Here is a 14,191-nt window from a genome sequence, read left to right as displayed (position 1 = left end):
CGGGAAGGCCATTCCAGAGTTTTGGAGCTAAATGCGAGAACGCCCTCCCTCCTTTAGTGGACTTCGATATCCTAGGAATGACCAGAAGCCTTGAATTTAGTGATCTTAAGGAACGCGCTGGATTGTAGGGCGAAAGAAGGTCCGTTAAGTACATAGGAGCTAAACCATTTAGGGCTTTATAGGTCAGTAGTAGTATTTTGTAATTGATACGGAACTTAATAGGTAACCAGTGTAGAGATGATTAAATCGGTGTTATATGATCATATTTTCTTGACCTAGTAAGAACTCTAGCAGCTGCATTTTGTACTAACTGTAGCTTGTTTATTGAGGAAGCAGGACAACCAGCTAATAAAGCATTACAGTAATCTAGTCTCGAGGTCATGAATGCGTGAACTAATTTTTCTGCATCAGAAATAGATAGCATGTTACGTAGCTTAGCAATGTTTCTAAGGTGAAAAAAGGCTGTTCTTGTAACATATGAAATATGATTTTCGAACGACAAGTTGCGGTCTAGTATAACACCCAGGTCTTTTACTGTAGTGGAGAAAGTAACAGGACATCCGTCTATATTAAAGTTGTATTGCGAGAGGTTTTGTGAGTAGTTTTTTGGACCAATAAGTAATACCTCCATTTTATCTGAATTTAATAGCAGGAAATTGCGCGTCATCCAGCATTTTATATCTTTGAGACACTCTGTCATTTTAGATGAGTTAGTGTTTTCATCTGGTCGTGATGAAATATATAATTGAGTGTCGTCTGCGTAACAGTGGAAATTAATTCCATGTTTTCTTATAATATTACCAAGTGGCAGCATATATATTGAGAATAGCAGAGGGCCTAAAACCGATCCTTGCGGTACTCCATAGTCTACTGACGTTATCTTTGATTTTTTCCCATTTAAACAGACAAAATGAGAACGGTCCGATAAGTACGATCTAAACCAGCTTAATGCCTGTCCCTGGACACCGGTGAAGTTTTGTAGTCGATCCAACAGTATTTTATGATCTATAGTGTCGAACGCAGCGCTAAGATCAAGTAGGACTAGTATTGAGATACAGCCTTGGTCAGAAGCTAAAAGTAAATCATTTGTAATTTTAACTAGCGCAGTTTCTGTACTATGATGCGGTCTGAATCCTGACTGGAATTTTTCATAGATATCATTTTCTTGCAAAAAAGAGCACAATTGAGCGGACACTACTTTTTCAAGTATTTTGGACATAAATGGAAGATTTGAAATGGGTCTGTAATTTGCCAAGTTATTTGGATCTAATTGCGGTTTCTTAATGAGCGGTTTTATTACAGCCAGCTTGTATATTTTTGGGACATGACCTAAAGATAAAGACGAGTTAATAATATTGAGTAGAGGTTATTTAGCTTAATGCTAGTTGTATATTACTTTACCGTATCACTATTGAGCCCGATCTCATAAAAGTTCGTATCTAGCACGAATGTCATTTCTCGTGCCATATGCTACGCACTGAAAACACCCGGGTAGTTTAGGGGGAAGGGGGGTGGGGACTTCGTACTTATTATACGGCAAAAAGTGCGTATCATATGCACCCAAAAAACATTTTTGCCGTATAAATGCCACGAGAAATGACAATCGTGGTATAGATACGCACTTTCATGAGACTGTGTTGCACTATAGCACATCCATGTTATCTATTTGTTGCTATCTATCTGTTGCACTGCGGTTTCTTGTCTGCCTGAGTGAATTGCGTTTGCAGCTCCACATAGCTTTGAAAGAACTCTACTTTCTATATTTTCTGCCGTTTATACTGCTTAATATAATTTAATCATCACAATATACCTGATATTATCTAATAATGTTAGTCACATTGATCTGAAATCGCTAGCTTTCATCTAAATCGCTATCGCTAGCACAATGCACTAGCCTTTCGCTTACCTGTTAACCTGCCATACGTGCTTCTCGTTCTCTCGCGTGCTCTTGCGTGCAACTGAGTTGAGTTGGATTAGTCAATGGAAATACTGTGTCAACATGTATAGCATTCTCTGTCAGCGGTTAGGGTTACACGTGTGATAAATGCAGGAATTTCAGGACTGAAGACACGCATCCAAACTTTAATTGAGGATAGTAAGAATGCAAGGGCTTTAGATAGCGTTTGTGGCTAGCTTAGTGAAGTCTGTACATTGTTCTGTACCGGCTGTAGAGCCCCTGGGTGACTGTGAGATGGCATACTTGCAGGTCTAAACACCACTCTTCCGGTCCGATTAGAACATGCCGCACTCACTGAGAATTCTGTTGAAAGAGCCGATTCTATTACTCTGAACATAGAAGAAATAAAAAATAGAGACACCAGCCACTATAGTCACATGTATGCCGGGAGCCCGAGCACCTGACATCAAAGCACATTTAAAGGAGCTGTATATAAGAAATATATTTCAAATAATCATATAATGGCCCTGATATGTCACTAGACATTAAGAAATCATGTTCATTTCAAATACTTATATCACTGACAACAGTAGTCCAGCCAGGATATTGTCATTTAAAAAGTGAAGTTGCAGCCCTTAACTGATGTTGATGTTGTCATGTTGTGTTTCGGTCTGATGCTCCAACCTCCCCCTCTCTACCAATCACAAAGTCAGTAGTGTGGCAGCATTCGGGTTGCAGATACAAACTGCAGCAGATACAAAAAATGTTGGATCCTGCAGCCTATCTGGCAACCTCGAGTCAGGGGGAAGGGGATTCACCGCTCTACATTAATTTGAAAGTGATTGCAGTACCAGTTTTGGCCACAATCTTACATACGGCTCCTTTAAAAGTGCTGGCTAATGCTAATCGCAAATTATCTAAAATTATTGACTATGTGCACGAGAAAAATGCTAACTTCCGCCTTGAGGGCGGATATTGGGTACTTCGGTTCCGGTTGCCGTTGTTTACATCCTACATCAGTGGACCGGCTATCTAAAGCTTAGCTATCTAAATATATTTGTCTAAAACTATGTTCGTTTGTTCATTGTCAAGTCAACCAACACAGTTTTCACTCATATTTGGGTGGAGCCAGGCGCTGCTGCATTGTGAAAAGTAAACGATATTTCACATTCTGTCACCGCACCCAAGCAGTCGCTTCACCGAGTGGAGCGTTGCGTATCCATGACAACTAGAAGGAAGTTTTTAGGCTACTAATTATTTATTATATTATACCCTTTAACCAGGAGAAGCCCCTGGGTTTAGAACCTATTTTGAAAGGGAGACCTGTTTAGAAATATGTGTGAACAGCCTAATATGTGTTAAACAGCCTAACTTGATAACGAACGAACCAACGTCGGATACCTTTACTCCCTGTATGACATGTATAGTGGTTGTCAACACTGATCTATATGACGATAGTGGTTGTCAACAACATAGCCTCTGAACATCATAAACAAAACAATGGCCAACACAAACTGTTCTGGAAAATGCACTTTCTAACGCATGATTTCGCATTTTATAATGTAGAGAGAACAGTTACCAAATCGCATAGCTTGAGCACGTAGCATGGCAACATTAATGTCCGAGTGATTCCACGTGTACCGCGTATGTAACTTAAACGCCGTCAAATGTCCGAGCGAAACAAAACAAAATGTAGATCTACATCTGGGGAGCGATATGGTAGGAGTGACGGGTAGGTTGGGGTTGAGGTAGGTCATATGCTATATATATACACTGTGTGTGTGTGTGTGTGTGTATATATATATATATATATATATATATACAATAATAACGTTAAGTCAACGGTATTCATAAACACGCTGAAAAGAGATTATGCGTGTTGATAGCATGCCAAAAATACGTGATACGTGTCGCAATTTCATGAGATCAGTCTGAGCATGGATGTTGTTGTGACTTAACGTTCCCTTCAAAATGATGCAGATACTGAGAAATGTAATATTTAAACCCCTTCTCTCTTGCTCTGGTGAGCTGGAGGAAAATCATTAGCCAGTCGATGAACATAATCGACTGTAATATTCGGCAAATGTTCAAGACATCTGGAGAAACATACATCCTCTACGTCCTCCATCAGGCTACCGGAAACTAGACACCCCATATCGGTTTTGCAGCCGGAACTAGCATATGCTAACGTGCACATAGTCCATTATTTGCGTCGGCACTACTGATGTTCGACTTCATCGTTCCTTGACCACTAAAATTAACGTTAAAGATGTGTGTGATCTCGCAAGTACGCTGTCTGCACAGTAATATGCTCTTGCCCCCTTCCTGGTCAGCAGAGTGATAAGATCCTCACTCAGTGGCTGGCTGAATAAGTGGTGTCAGCAGAATAATATAGGTTCATAGACAATTAGAAAAAAAATTGGGACAGACAAGACGTGTTGAAAAGAGATGGTATTCATCCCTCCTTGGGTCGTGCTGCTCTTGTCTCTAATAATATGGTATTTGTGTGTGTATATATATATATATATATATATATATATATATATATATATATATGTGCACTATTCCTTCTAGATCTGCTATACAGCCAAAACAAAATTATTTTCATGTTGCACTGTAAAACTGCTTTGAAACTTTATTGTGAAAAGCGCAATATAAATAAAGGTGACTTGACTTGACATGCACCTATCAGACTTCATATCAGTCAGAGGATTTAAAGTAAAAGCAAGTCTGTTTTTCTGGCCTTTATTTAGTGCACTTTAAATAAGTGGAACCATTATGTACTACATCAGCTAACTTTAGACTGGAAACAGATGTTGAAAGCGATCACATCATCATAACATTCATAGGCACTAGCATACAGTATATAACACTCCACATTTTACTGGAAATCTGAGTCATTAAAACATAAGAAATACTAAAAACATTGTGCTTACATAGTAAACCTAATGTCAACAAATGGAGAGATAAACAGAATGTGGTTTGAGGACACCAGGATTAGAAAGTTTGCGCAGTTGCGAGGTGGTTTCCAGTTGTTGGCAACGTGCTGAACTCCAGCTGGAAAAGCTTAATCCAACTCCTTTAAATTCAGTATACACACACACTAATATGTATGGAATGAGGTGGCATGTCATTCCAAACTCTACAACCAGTATGCCACAGGAATTAGTCTTAAAACCTACTGAAATACCACCACTTATTTTTGGACTCACTCTGTAGAGGGTGACCCTTTTTTCTCCTCTTTTTCTTCTCACGGGGGTCATGGAACAAACAGAGCGTGGAAACAAGAATTTAGTGGCGTAAGAACTATAAGCAAAAGTCCTGGGAAAAAAAGAAAATGCTATTCCATCTTTTAATGGTGCTGATGTTCGGGTTCAAGGCTAAATGCAATGTTTTACTTGATATTTTGGTTTATTTGAATGACACTGTAAATTCAAACTGGTCAGAATTATTGCTCTGATGAGAATTCTCTATTAGAAATGTTTTTCAAAACCCCTCGCCATAATTATTACACGTCCACAAGTAGATGTATGGTTTCTGGATGATAAAATATACAAAAAGATCCCATAGCTTAAAGGAGTGATCCATGCCATATCTAAGGATACACACTGTTTCTACCATTGCTACCATTTCTACCCAGCCCTTCGTTGAACAACAGATTATACAGCGTTTATACAGCTGGCCAGCATATGTCTGTGCAGCAACTAGCTGAAATCACATGAATGTGCGGAGACATAATTTTGAAAGAGACATGGCATGTCTTACTCCATTCTTAGGCCAAAAATTGAATTCAATCCAGGCTGTATTCTTGTCTGGATGTGTTGGTTTCACTAGAACCGAAATGAAACTCATTTGTTGAGTAGAGAGCAAAAACTCATTTGTTGAGTAGAGAGCAAAAACTCATTTGTTGAGTAGAGAGTCTTACAACGCAACATCCCAGAAGGGATCAGTTTGATTATTGTAAAAGGTCTGTTTAATGTGGAATGTATTAAACAATATACAGAATGGTGACTTGTAAGGTAATCCGTGTACTAGGCCTTGATAGTTTTGTTGTTTTAGATTGTACTGATTGTATTATTTCTTTGTGATTTGTATTAGCATATCATTGGTCTTATTTGTTTCTTTCTTGGTCTCATGTATTTCACAATACTAAACATTGCAAGTAAGGAAATACTGAGACATGGCTAAATTTGTCCAAACTAGAAAATGTCAAGCTTTCATTTATATGTTTATTTGTCTTACAGTTACAGGACCTACATGAGGCCCAGATACAAGGTGGCTTACAAAATGGTTACAGAAATGGAGTGGAAGTGCTGCCATGGATACAGTGGAGAAGACTGTAATGATGGACCAAACGGGGGATCTGATACTCAGATTTCAACAAGCAGACCTTGGCCTAGACCTTCACAACCAGGACAAACTGGAACTGGTACTGGTCATGGACAGGGTGGAGGGAATGGTAAGTCAATGTTTTCTCTAACAATAGGTGCATTTACAAATGGAGAATTGCATTCCGATTACAAACTGTTTAAAAGTCCAATGCAAATGAAAATGCTCCTTGCACACCCCTCAACAAGAATAAAAATGCCCAAACCAATTGAAATTTTAATCGGTTTGGGAGGGGTGGGATAAACCTGTGCAATGACATAGAAATGGCTTAGAACGCATGAAACGAGCTGATGTTGTTCAATTTAATAAATGACTGTCGTCTTAAGTCTAAAATTCTCTTTCCACTCATCGGTGAAGTGGTGCAGGAAAACGTCACAAAAAATCCTTTCTTCGAACTCTCATCTGTCAAGGTTAAGGGAATGTTCCCGGAACATTCTCCTTATGTTATAAAAATGGAAATTAAAAATAACCTACATGAAACGTTCCTATAATGTTCTTGTTTGGTTTGTGTTTGCTGGGATGCCATAAAGCTTCATATGCTCATCGTATCCTAATTAAAACCCCAAATACAATAGATACATACAGTATTAAGTCTGGTTTTTAAAACAAAGACAAGGAGGATGGTTAGTACGCGCCAACAGCAGGCAACTTTGTATATTCGTGCAGTGTGCGCATGTCAAAAGATAAAATCCAATTTTGAAGCTTATGACCATAGACTGTAAAAAAAGATGGACAACGCCCCTTCGCTCTCTTCCATTGGTCAGAAGTGAAGCTGCGAGTGACCCGATATGGCGCTGACATCTTGGAACTTGAGTCTGCGCAGTAGCGAACTCGGGACCAGACCTGCGCAGTAGTGAGCAGGAAGTAAAGTCGCAAAATCAATGCCCCCCCCCCCCCCCCCACGTGTTACCGGTACACAGTGTTTAGCCGCACACTGAGTACATCACTTGCACCGCCCCCACCGTCGTTTGATTTTTTTATAGTAATAAAAATAATTTTGTTCAGTTAGAGAACAGACACTACAGATAAAAACTGAACTGAACTCAATTCAGAGTGAGCCGAATGAGAGTCGCAGCTCTCAGATTTAATTTATCATGTGACGAGAGTGAGACGAGCTGGATGGGGGAATAATTGGTTTCAAAGCAAAATGTAAAAAGGCCTATTTGACAATATTTTGAATTAAAACCAATGCTAATTGGGAACCTTCAAACATTAATGACGCAATCTGTAAACTTTGCCTGATGAAGGTGGCAGCATCCGGAGTTAAAACTTTTAATTTAGTACCACAAGAATGAAGCTGCTATGCTTATTCGTTTATCTAATAAAAGTTCTATGTTTTAAGTTTGTCATTGTACTGTTTTTTCTGTTTTGTTTTTCATTAATAACAATGAACCCACCATTCAAGCAATTGCCATTGATTTGAAAGCTGACATACAATTTGAATGAAACAAAAAATGTCCATGTAAACGTGTCTAGACTCTGGCCATATAGATGTTCTTGTTACTGTACTTCTGTATCTGCATCTTATGCATCTTTGAAACACTTGATAACATCTAAATATAACTGAGGCTTCATGGAAATAAAACATTGGAGCAGAGAAAAACTTTTAGAGTAATGTTTTCATTGCCAAAGTTTGACAGAACTGTGAATTCTGGGTCTATCAAACCCAACCCGATCTCACGACCAAGTCGTACGAATTCGACGAATGATTAAAAAGTGACTAATTCGTAACAATTCATACGACCTCACTCGTACGAATTAATACGATTTTGCTAAATCGTACATATTTTACGAATTGGCCAATTCGTATGAATTCGTACGAATGACCTTCCCCTTACCCCGCCCCTAAACCTAACCATCACGTGGTTTTAGACAAATCGTACGAATTAGTACGAGTGAGGTCGTACGAATTAGTACGAATTAGCCACTTTTTAATCATGCGTCGAATTCGTACGAATTGGTCGTGAGATAGTGTTGTCAAACCATCTGTAATCTATTTAACTACTTGCTGTCTAAAAATAAGTATTGTGTTTGATCTTTGCCCAGGGAGAGGTGACAATGACAAGATGAAACAACTGGAGGACAAAATCCAGAGGTTGACCAAAGACCTAAATGACCTGCAGTCAACTCTGCGTGGGATGAACGAGAAATTCCAGGAGGAAATGCGCAAACCCGGTTTTAATAGTGGCAAAACACCAGCTGATGCAGCCCAGCCTGAAATGAAAGAGACCATCCATAACATTCAGACCAAGCTTGATCAGTTGGATAACCGTACTCAAGCTCATGATAAGACTCTAGTCAGCATCAATAACCACCTTGTGAATGGGAAGGGTGGAAGCAATGATCTAGACATTGGGGGAGAAGGAGGAAACAACTTCAACACTTTGAAGGAGGAAATCCTCAGACAGCTTGAACGTCGAGTGACGCTTTCTTGTTCTGCCTGTCAGTCTGGAGTGGAAGACCTAAGACGGCAACAGCAACAAGATCGGGAGAGGATCTCGGCTCTGGAAAAGCAAATTAATGCCATGGACCAGCGTCACCGCCAGACTCTTGATGGTTTGCGCCGAGACTTCAGCCGGTCGCAAGGCTGCTGTGACGCTGTGACGGACATCAGAGGACGACTAAATGACATGGACAGGAAGATAAGCTCCACATTGGAAGCCTATGACAAGCTTAATAATCGTGTGAATGGGGAACAAGGAGGAACCGGAGGAGGTGGAAGTTTTGGTGGAGAAATAGGTGGACCAGGACAAGGTCCTAAAATGCAAGAAGACCTGGAGAGACGGCTCAACAACACTGTTCAGAGGGCAGAGGAAAACTGCGCTTATATGGAGACTAACATACGAGACTCGTTCCAGCAGGAACTCAGAAGTCTTCGCAATGAATTCAATAATCGTATTCTAAACCAGGACGACAGAATCAATGACATGGACCTTGATATAGGAAACGTTAAAGAAACTGTATTTGATCTTGATAAACGCCTGTCTCGGCTCGAGAATACAACATTGTTTATAGACAGGAGGTTAAGCGAATGCTCTGGGTGCTCAGGCACAAGTTCTGGTCCAAGTCCGGGCAGTACTGTGAAGTCTTTGGAGTGGAGAGTCGTTGCAAATGAAGATGAGATCAAGAGGTTTGACACCCGACTCAAGGATCTCTCTGTGTCCGGTGACTCTCTTGAGGATAAGGTCATCAACCTCAGCCATGACGTTCGCAAGATCAAAGCTCTAACTGGAGACAATGGGGAACACTTCAACAGGATTGTTATGGAGATTGAGAACTGTGACGTGTGCAGCACAGTGGAAGATGATCTGAAGAAACTCAAGAACATCACAAGCCATGCCATGGACAGATGGCAGAAGGAAATGAACCACATCAAAGGGCAATTTGACTCTGGTCAGGCGGGTTGTGTGGACGTGTGTTCTGGTTTACAGGACGAGATGGATCAGTTGAGAGAGGAGGTGCAGAAATGTAGTGGTCAATGCAAGATCACCCTGAATACTCCTACTGGAACGGAATCAGAAACAGGTCATTTGGATGACCCACAAAAACCACTGGATGGACACAGTGTCATCAGCAGTAATACCGGTGACCTCACGTCAATCCAGGGAGAACTGTCTGGGGTCATCTTAACCTTCAGCTCCATCAATGACACACTAAAAGGTCTAGAGCATGTGGTCCAGAAACACGACAGCGTTATCACCGACCTTGGGAACACCAAAGACAAAATCATTTCTGAAATCGACAAGATCCAGCAGGAAATGACCGAGCACATAGAAGATAGTAGGGTACGCTTTGATAACGTCGATCAGGATGTACGCCGCTTTGGGAACAACTTTGTGGTTGAGATGGGTGACTGCAAGAGGACTGGTGATGGTTTGGATAAGAGGCTCTCTAAACTCGAAGTGGTTTGTGGCCGGTTTGACTCTGTCTCAGACCATATCCAGAAGATCAAAGAAGGCCTGAACAAACATGTGTCTAGCCTGTGGAACTGTGTCAATGGCCTAAATAACACCGTAATTTCACACAGCGGGTTCATTGAGATCCTCCAGAACACACATCTGGATGATATCCACGGCAAGATTAAGAGACTCAATTCCTCAATGGTCCATGTGCTCAAGGAGTTCCAGAGCTTTACTGAGAATGACTTAACAGGTCAGACTTTTTTTATTTATTTGCTATCATCTTAAAAGTCATGTCAAGATTAATTACAATTTGACAGCATCTTTGAATATATTCTAAATTTGTGCATATGTGCATTTTTCAGAATTAAACTGAGAATGGATTCTAGTTCATTTTACACAGAATGTATTTTACTTTCCTTACTTCCAATTCAACTTCCTGTAGCCAATTCAATTCAAATTCACTCTCATGATTTGAAAGTGACCAAATTCCTGAGTCATGCACAACCCTGATGGATATGAAAAGAACAAAAAAAAAACTCTTTAAATAAATTCACTTCTGATTATAGGTTTACCCGGACCACCAGGTCCTCAAGGAGAAAGAGGGTTCCCTGGTCCACAGGGGCCTCCAGGTAATGACGGACCACCAGGTGTTCAGGGATTTCCAGGGCCAAGAGGACCTCCTGGTGAGACATCTTTTTTTGTCATGTGGATAATAACCTTTGAAGAAAAGACTTTGTCATCATTACTTTATTTTACGTTACTGTACTTCATTTGGAGGTCGGCTGTATACTTATCTTTTATGAGTTTTTCTTAAAGCTACACTGTGTGATTTTTACCCCCGTCTAGCGGTGAAAACGTATATCCAGTGAACAGTGAATATTAGTTTCTGTTCCTCTCAATTCTGATTTCGTTTTAACTCCTACTGTGGCCAATGTAGTCCAAGACTAACATGGCTTCCAGTTCGACCTTGTCCATGAGTGTTAACTCAAACGTAAACGCGAAAGGCAAAGCTTGAATTAACGGGTATATCCCTCTTTGGCTAATGCACTTTCAAGATGGAGGGGCAACATGGCGACCGACATTAGAACCCCTTACCCGTATGTATTTTCAATGGCATATTATACACTCACGAGAATACTTTATTACTTGAACGAAGTAAATATACATTAATGAGCACATATATTTTTTGAAAGAAACTAAGTGTTTATAGGTTAGAATAAACTAAAAGAGTTACACAGTGTAGCTTTAAATGACAGATTTTTATATCTGGTCTCCTTTTGTGTTACATTGATTAAAATAACATTGGAATGACATAAGGATGATTCATTTCAAAATGACATTTTTGTCATGTTATATGACATATTTTGCCTTCTCCTATTTTAGGTCTCAGAGGAGAGCGAGGTATGTATTAAAATTTCCTTTAATTTTTTAGCAGCCATATCTTAGTCAAGCACTGAGGTTATTTTGATGTGTGCTAATCATTGTCTGGAATGAAAGCAAGAATTAACTGAGATATGTCTAAAGTGTTTGTTTTTATGAGACTCAGCAATTTATTCTTTCAGTCTTGAGTGTTGCAGCATTTGTTCAGTTGTTATTGCCAGCACTGGGTCAGTAGTTGAGCCAAAGGTCAGCAGCTGATCACTAAAACTGGTTGTGTAAAAATAGAGTTGTTTTCTTCATTTCAGGTATGGCCGGTGCAGATCCAAACATACCACGTCTTTCCTTCTCAGCAGCTCTCACAAAGCCCATGGTTACATCTGGAACGATCATTTTTGATAAGATCTTTGTAAATGAAGGAGACTTTTATAATCCAAGAACAGGTAATCTTGGCAGTCTATTTGCGGTTACACCTTTGCATGCATCAAAAATAATGTAAATCTTTCTCTTAAATTCAGGTATCTTTACTGCACCACTGGATGGACGCTACTTCTTTAGTGCTATTCTGACGGGCCACAAAAATGAAAAGATCGAAGCTGTGCTGTCCAGGTCTAACTATGGCATGGCTCGGGTAGACTCGGCGGGTTACCAGCCGGAAGGGTTGGAAAACAAACCAATGGCCGAAGCCAAACCAACACCGGGTTCTCTGGCTGTCTTTAACATCATCCTTCCCCTTCAGCGAGAGGACACAGTCTGCATAGACCTGGTCATGGGCAAACTAGCCCATTCAGTGGAGCCTCTAACTATCTTCAGTGGCATGCTTCTATATGAAGATGTGTAAGGGTCTTTTAACTGATTAGCACTGAGACTAATCAGACTCAAAGTACCAGCAAAACGACGGGGCTAGAAAGAGACACTCTAAATGACGTTAATCCGCCTGGGATGGTGTTGCATTGATTTTCCTTCGGTATTGTTTCCAATATTGTAAGACCTCCTGTGAACTCCTTGAACAGAGAATATAGTTTTTAAATGGAGGAACTGTTGCCCTTGATATGTAATCCTAACCCACATTTTTGGAGAAGTGTTGTAACAAATACTACTGCAGGTTTGTGCGACCGATGTTGACGATGTTCTTATTGAGATATTTCCAAGTTATATGAATCACAGACATGAGTTAATTTCTCATGCACCGAAGATGACCGTGAGGTCTGTTCGACTTCCTATGTATTCAACTGCACGGTAAATACTCTGCCAAAGAGCTTGACTCACAGTCAGGGTTAAAGGTTAGGCTGATGGGTGTGGAATTCGGAAGATTTGATGAAAGGAATTCATATTTTTGCTGTGAATGTTTAAATTCTGCTTAGAGTCAAGGGATGATTCTTAAATCTAAAGTACGTGACTTATTTCTATTTTGCTTCATTATAAGTGCCAAGTTTTCCAGGAATAACTTCCGGCTTTTTCCAAAGATGCTTTTACTGAATGAATAGATGGTTGGTAGTTAATGATTTCAGGAAACATTCAGCCTGAGTGACAATCCATACAAACTCTCCAAGTGCCTCTGGAAAATTGCAAAGAGATGAATGCAATGAAATCTTCATAACTCAGGCACACATTCTTCAATGGTTTCTAATTTTGTACATGCACCGTTCCGCATCTCGTGATCCCGTTGAAGCATTTACAAAAACATCAGTTCTACTGGAGTGGTGGACCGTTGTATTTTGCTCCATATTCATATTCCAATCTCACAGCCTGAGCTTTCAATGGAGATTATTATCAAACAGAGTCTGTCCTTAATGTGGTTCAACAAAGTGCCTTTGAAGAAAAACAACACTGAGGATTCAGAGGGTGTCCTTCATCAACCGAATCTGTCTGTGTGGTCTCGCTTGAATGTTTACTGTTCGACAGCCCAAAGAATTTTGAACTACGCGGCTTTAGCTTTTTCTTGTTTGAAACATGCTTGTGCAATTTTACAGATCGTTGGGAGGAAAGATCTCTGTGGAACGCTATGGTCAAGAATGTTGGAAATTAAGGCTGCTATCTTTTATGTGCTATGTTTCATGTATTATTTTTAGTTATAAAAAGATCCCCCAGCTCATAAAGTGGACGTTACGGCAGCAACGTTAGCATTAAAACATGTAAAAGAGACCAGATCTAAAAAATATATATAGTTCCCTCTCATGGTTTAACCTGTTACCTTGAATGTGTACATTGGCAACACGTGTGTTTCAAATAAAGATATTTAATTTTACACATATTAATCTCTGCTGAGCTTAGTATTACAGGGTTCTGTTGGGTATATCGGATTACTGGAAGACATACCATTTAATTTTGTGCAAAACACTAAGCAAACTACTGTTCATTGTCTCAAACACAATGGAAAGCATTCTGGTACTCAAGAAGAACTGTGATTCTGTTGAACAGAATTCCAGTCAATGATTGATGGTGCTCGTTTTGTCACTGTCTATGACTTTTTTTTCTCTATTCAACATAGAAAATATCAATACTGGAGTTGCTGGAGCATTTGTCAAAACAAAATTTGATTGAAAACATGTTCTCAAATAGAAAACACCCACTGTTTCTAAAAAACTTTTTTTTTTCTGAAGCATGTGCACAGAAACGGTGTGAT

At 39.8% G+C, this 14,191-nt stretch overlaps 1 protein-coding gene across 1 annotated transcript in view; it reads left to right on the top strand.

Moving 5' to 3' along the window:
- Positions 1 to 13,819, top strand: part of emilin1b (elastin microfibril interfacer 1b) — a 39,842-nt gene extending 26,023 nt beyond the window's left edge. The window contains exons 3-8 of the mRNA XM_039673107.2: positions 6,142 to 6,356; positions 8,333 to 10,438; positions 10,755 to 10,871; positions 11,572 to 11,589; positions 11,874 to 12,008; positions 12,084 to 13,819. Of these exons, the coding sequence (XP_039529041.2) occupies positions 6,142 to 6,356; positions 8,333 to 10,438; positions 10,755 to 10,871; positions 11,572 to 11,589; positions 11,874 to 12,008; positions 12,084 to 12,406 (2,914 nt within the window). The 3' untranslated portion in view covers positions 12,407 to 13,819. The remainder of the gene's footprint in view (positions 1 to 6,141; positions 6,357 to 8,332; positions 10,439 to 10,754; positions 10,872 to 11,571; positions 11,590 to 11,873; positions 12,009 to 12,083) is intronic.
- The last annotated feature ends 372 nt before the right edge of the window (positions 13,820 to 14,191 follow it).

The sequence above is a fragment of the Pimephales promelas genome, chromosome 15 (assembly GCF_988280905.1).
Source record: "Pimephales promelas chromosome 15, fPimPro1.hap1.1, whole genome shotgun sequence".
NCBI classification, from domain to species: Eukaryota; Metazoa; Chordata; class Actinopteri; order Cypriniformes; family Leuciscidae; genus Pimephales; species Pimephales promelas.
This window is presented reverse-complemented; position numbering and strand designations above follow the sequence as displayed.